Source organism: Gavialis gangeticus, unplaced genomic scaffold (assembly GCF_001723915.1).
Source record: "Gavialis gangeticus isolate Ggan-Ray unplaced genomic scaffold, GavGan_comp1, whole genome shotgun sequence".
Taxonomy (NCBI): Eukaryota; Metazoa; Chordata; order Crocodylia; family Gavialidae; genus Gavialis; species Gavialis gangeticus.
In genome coordinates, this window is record NW_017728998.1 from 1,933,119 (window position 1) to 1,937,207 (window position 4,089).

At 66.4% G+C, this 4,089-nt stretch overlaps 1 protein-coding gene across 1 annotated transcript in view; it reads right to left on the reverse strand.

The window, feature by feature from the left end:
- The window catches only part of UTP4 (UTP4, small subunit processome component), an 11,806-nt gene that overhangs the window by 7,313 nt on the left and 404 nt on the right, over positions 1 to 4,089 (reverse strand). Inside the window, exons 2-13 of the mRNA XM_019505242.1 lie at positions 3,856 to 4,089; positions 3,662 to 3,746; positions 3,424 to 3,513; positions 3,033 to 3,244; positions 2,632 to 2,803; positions 2,442 to 2,533; positions 2,140 to 2,236; positions 1,545 to 1,609; positions 997 to 1,122; positions 716 to 875; positions 412 to 518; positions 115 to 210 (exon numbers count right to left, since the gene is read on the reverse strand). Coding sequence (XP_019360787.1) covers positions 115 to 210; positions 412 to 518; positions 716 to 875; positions 997 to 1,122; positions 1,545 to 1,609; positions 2,140 to 2,236; positions 2,442 to 2,533; positions 2,632 to 2,803; positions 3,033 to 3,244; positions 3,424 to 3,513; positions 3,662 to 3,746; positions 3,856 to 4,089 — 1,536 coding nt within the window. The remainder of the gene's footprint in view (positions 1 to 114; positions 211 to 411; positions 519 to 715; positions 876 to 996; positions 1,123 to 1,544; positions 1,610 to 2,139; positions 2,237 to 2,441; positions 2,534 to 2,631; positions 2,804 to 3,032; positions 3,245 to 3,423; positions 3,514 to 3,661; positions 3,747 to 3,855) is intronic.

Genomic DNA, 4,089 nt, shown 5'->3' on the forward strand with positions numbered 1-4,089 from the left:
TAATAAGCACCACCAGGATCCAGACCTACAGTGCTGGGGAGGCAGGATGGACTGAGGAGGGTCAGGGACGGGGCCCACATGCCCAATGCAACCAATGCCTGGGAGAGCTCCTACCTGCTGGTCCGAGTGGGCAATGACGAGGTGGTTGGTGGCCGGGTTGATACCCATGGCTGTCACAGGGCAGTTGTATGCGGGCACTGTGCAGTGATGCTGCGGAGAGATGGGAGGGTGAAGGACAGGCTGCGTCTCCCCACAGACCGCAGGCTGCTGCCCTCCCTCCGCCCAAGTCCCTGGGGCAAGGCTGGCACCTTCTCTCCACCCTGGGAGAGAAGGTGCCAGCAGGTCACCACTGGCCAGATCCCAAGCGTCAGGGAAGGGATCTCTCCCCCCAGGCCATCTGCAGCCTCTCACCTTGAACTGCTGCAGGCTGTAGATGTTTATGGCCCAGTCGCTGCTGGTGGCAGCCAGCCAGTCCCCGTCCGCACTCACAGCCAGCAGCTGCACGGCCTCCGCGGTCCCTGCAGGCAGGGGCAGAGGGATCAGCTGCCCAGGGTTCGGCTAGGCAGCTCCTCTAGTGAGGTTTGAGGACCCTCCACAGTGACTCCCCCAGCAGCAGCTCGTCCAGAAAGAAACTGGCTTCCTGCCCCAGGAATTGGAGACAGGGGAACGGCATGCCCAGGATAGGCCCCCCACCAATGTGTGTAGGGGCTCGTACCTGAGGGCGAACGGAGGGGCTGCAGGTGCTTGCAGCCCCCCGGCTCCAGCAGCTGGACAACATGCACGGAGCCCTGGTCAGATGCCACGAAGAGGCGGCTGGAGTCGGCAGAGTACAGGAGCTGATAGACCGGGCACAGCAGCTTGGGCAGCTTGGGCACCTGCAAAGGGCAGACAGCAGCCAGCATCAGTCAGGTCCCAATGGCCTTTGTTGCCCTGTGGAGCCCAGGCCACGGCGCCAAAGGCAGCGGTGGATAGGTGCCCCCCCACCCCGCCACTCACCCTCTGGATGGCGACGACACTGCCGTTCTCGAGCTGCAGGCGGTGGAGATGAAGCCGGGAGGCCGTGGCATAGGCGATCCAGCCGCCACAGGGCGAGATGCAGCTGCAGCAGATGTGCTCAGGGCCCTGGGGGCAGGTGAGGTATGGGACAGGGCCATCCCAGCCCCCTCCACCCCAAAGGCATCCCCCAATTGCAACCCCCCTGGATTGGCGGCAGGGGAAAGAGCCGAGCTGCCCTCCCCACATCCAGGGGGCAACTACAGGCCACGTTGCCAGCACGCACAGGGGACCTGCCCACTGCCACCCCCCCATCAGGGCAGAGGCCCCGGCCTGGTCCCCTGCACCCAAGATGCAGGTGCAACAGGAAGCCCACATCCTCACCACCACTGACATCATGCACAGCCCCCGCAGCCCTCCCAGGTGCCAGGCGGATGCATGCCGCTCCACATCCATGCAGGAGTCGAGACAGGACGGCGGAGCAAGTGCGGTGGCTCAGGGCAGCGTGGAGATGGCCAGAGCAGCAGGACTGGCCCCCACCCCTTCCTCACCTTGCTCTTGAGCTGCAGCAGGTGCTCAGGGTCACGGGAAACCGGCAGGACCTCACCATCCCTCCCTGGGACAGGAAGCAGCAGTGCTAAGCACAGCAGCACCCAGGGCTCTGTGCTGTCACCGCATGCCTGAAGACAGGGAGGGGAGATGCCTGCCCAGAACCCAGAGGGCCCAAAGCCCCAAGAAAAAGGGGTAGTAGGAAGAGAGCCCTGCCTCCTGCCCAGCACCATGCCAATGCCCCTGGCATGCACGGGAGCTGCAGCACCAGCTGCTCTGCGAGACAGATAGCCTGGATACTGAAGCTTCCTGCTGCTGACAAGGTCTCTGCTGTACAGATGCCAAGGACATGGCTGCAGCCCAGTCCCCAGCAAGGAGGAACCGTCTGACCCCGCAGGTCATCACACTCTTCTAGCTGTAAGCACCCTCCCCAGGTTGGGCCACAGCCAGCTGCTCCAGCCCCCACTGCGGCCAGTGCTGGGGCTGTCACAGGGGCCGCGTCACAGGGAACAAGGCAGCAGAGGGGATGGGCCAGTTCTCTGCCAGGCACCCGATGCCAGGGGAGTGCTCCCAAAACCCTCAGGCTGCGTCACTCACCAGCTGCATTGGTGGCTCCCAGTCGCCAGAGCTCCAAGTGCTGGGGGAACTGGAAGAGCAGAAGCCGCGCCTTCCTGGCACAGGAGACAAGGCGCCGCTGCAAAAGAAAGGGGCAAAGTGGTGGGGGGGGCACATGCTGTATCACGGGGATGCAGGGCTGGACAGGGTCCCTAGGTTGGAGCCCAGTCCCCCCGAGACGTTACGTGCAAACGGCTCTGCAAGAGCCCTGGCAGCGTGGCAGGAACCACCCCCCATGAACCAGACCAGCAGCCCCAGGGCCCAGGACGGGGAGCAGCACTCACATGGGGGAAGGTGACCTTGCGCAGAACGGCTTCGTAGCCCTGTCCGTGCATCTTCTCCATGAGCGGGCGGATCACCAGCTGGGCGTCCAGACCTGGGGGAACGCAGCGAGATGTCGTGTGGATACAGCGTGCTGGGACAACCCCGGCAAGACCAACCGTCACCTCCCCCATGCCAGGCACTGCCCCGTACCTCCGGAGATGAGTGCTGTGCGACTGTGTGCCACGGCCCGCACATCGTGGGTGTGGTGCTGGAAGGGCTTTGTCCGCACCCACCGGCTCTCGGTGCTCCCCCACTTCACTGGCAGCAGCTGGAACTGGTACACGGCCCCCTCCGAGGTGCCCACCACGAGGCTGTCCTCCTCCTGGGAGAGAGGCAGGGAGCTCAAGGCAGGCTATGCTGGCCACGCGGGGGCCAGGGTCACCATGAGCCAGGGCGCTGGGTGAGCCTGCAGCCCTGGAGCACGCCAGCAAGGAGGCAGTTGGCCCTGGGTGGGCACCCAGGGGCCAGGCAGGACCAGTGAGGACGCTGCGGTGATGGGGTCAGCCCCCTCACACACCTGCTGCAAGCCCCCCCACACGCCCATCTCTTACCTCAGACACAGCGAGGGACAGCACGGCCGAGCTGCTCACAGGGTGGGTCTCCAGGAGGGTGCCCTTGTCCGCGTCCCAGAACTGCACCTTGCCTGCCGAGTCGGCGCTGACCACAGTGCCGTCCGACAGGAACGCCACACCCCACACCACGCACTCCCGCCGCTGGGAGCTCAGCAGGCGCCGCTCCACCCGGATCCTCTGCACAACGTGGCCTAGGACGCATGGCCGGGTCAGCGGGAGAGTGCGGGTACCGTAGAGCGGAGCGGACAGCCCCCGCAGGGACCCAAGCTCCCCCATCAAGTATCTGCTGCCCCAGAGATGCTCGATACGGGGAAACACCCTGCTCCCCACGGCACGGCAGGGAGCAGAGGCGCAAAGGGCGTTCAGTTACCTGAGTCGACGTCGTACACTCGGAGGTGGTTGATGGAGCCCGCCACGATGCGGGTCCCGGACACGTGCCACGAGAGGGACAGGATACGGCCTGGAGAGACGCGTGGCCCGGAAGAACGTCTCAGAGACGAGCCCCACAGCCTGCCCCCCACAGCCAGATGCAGAGACCCCGCCAGGGCGGGGGTCCCTGGTGCCCCTTCCCGCCGCTCCACGCATCACCCCCCGGCTGCGGCCATCACCTTTCTGCCGGTCCAGGCTCCTCTCAAACTGGATTTTGTCCGGCAGGACTTGGAACAGCTTCACCGACCCGTCCTCGCAGCCGATCTGCAGGGCGGGGAGAAGGACAGCCCCGGTCAGGCAGGAGGGAGTGCAGGGTCCCCGGGGGTGGGCTCCACCACCGACAGGCTGCCAGGGCGGCCTCGCCCCCACTCACCGCCAGCCGGGTGCCGCCGGGGTCGGCCGCCAGGCTCCAGATGGGGCCGCCGAAGCCGTCCACCGTGTACTTGATGCGCAGCTTCTGCAGGTCGTACTCGGCCACGTCCCCGGCCAGGTCGGCCCCGAAGAGGCGCCCGCCCGCGGCCCAGCTCAGCGCCTGCGTGGCCCGCGCCTCGTGGCCCGGGATGGCCTGCGGGGGACGGGTAGGGCTTGGGGCTGCGCGCGCCGGGCA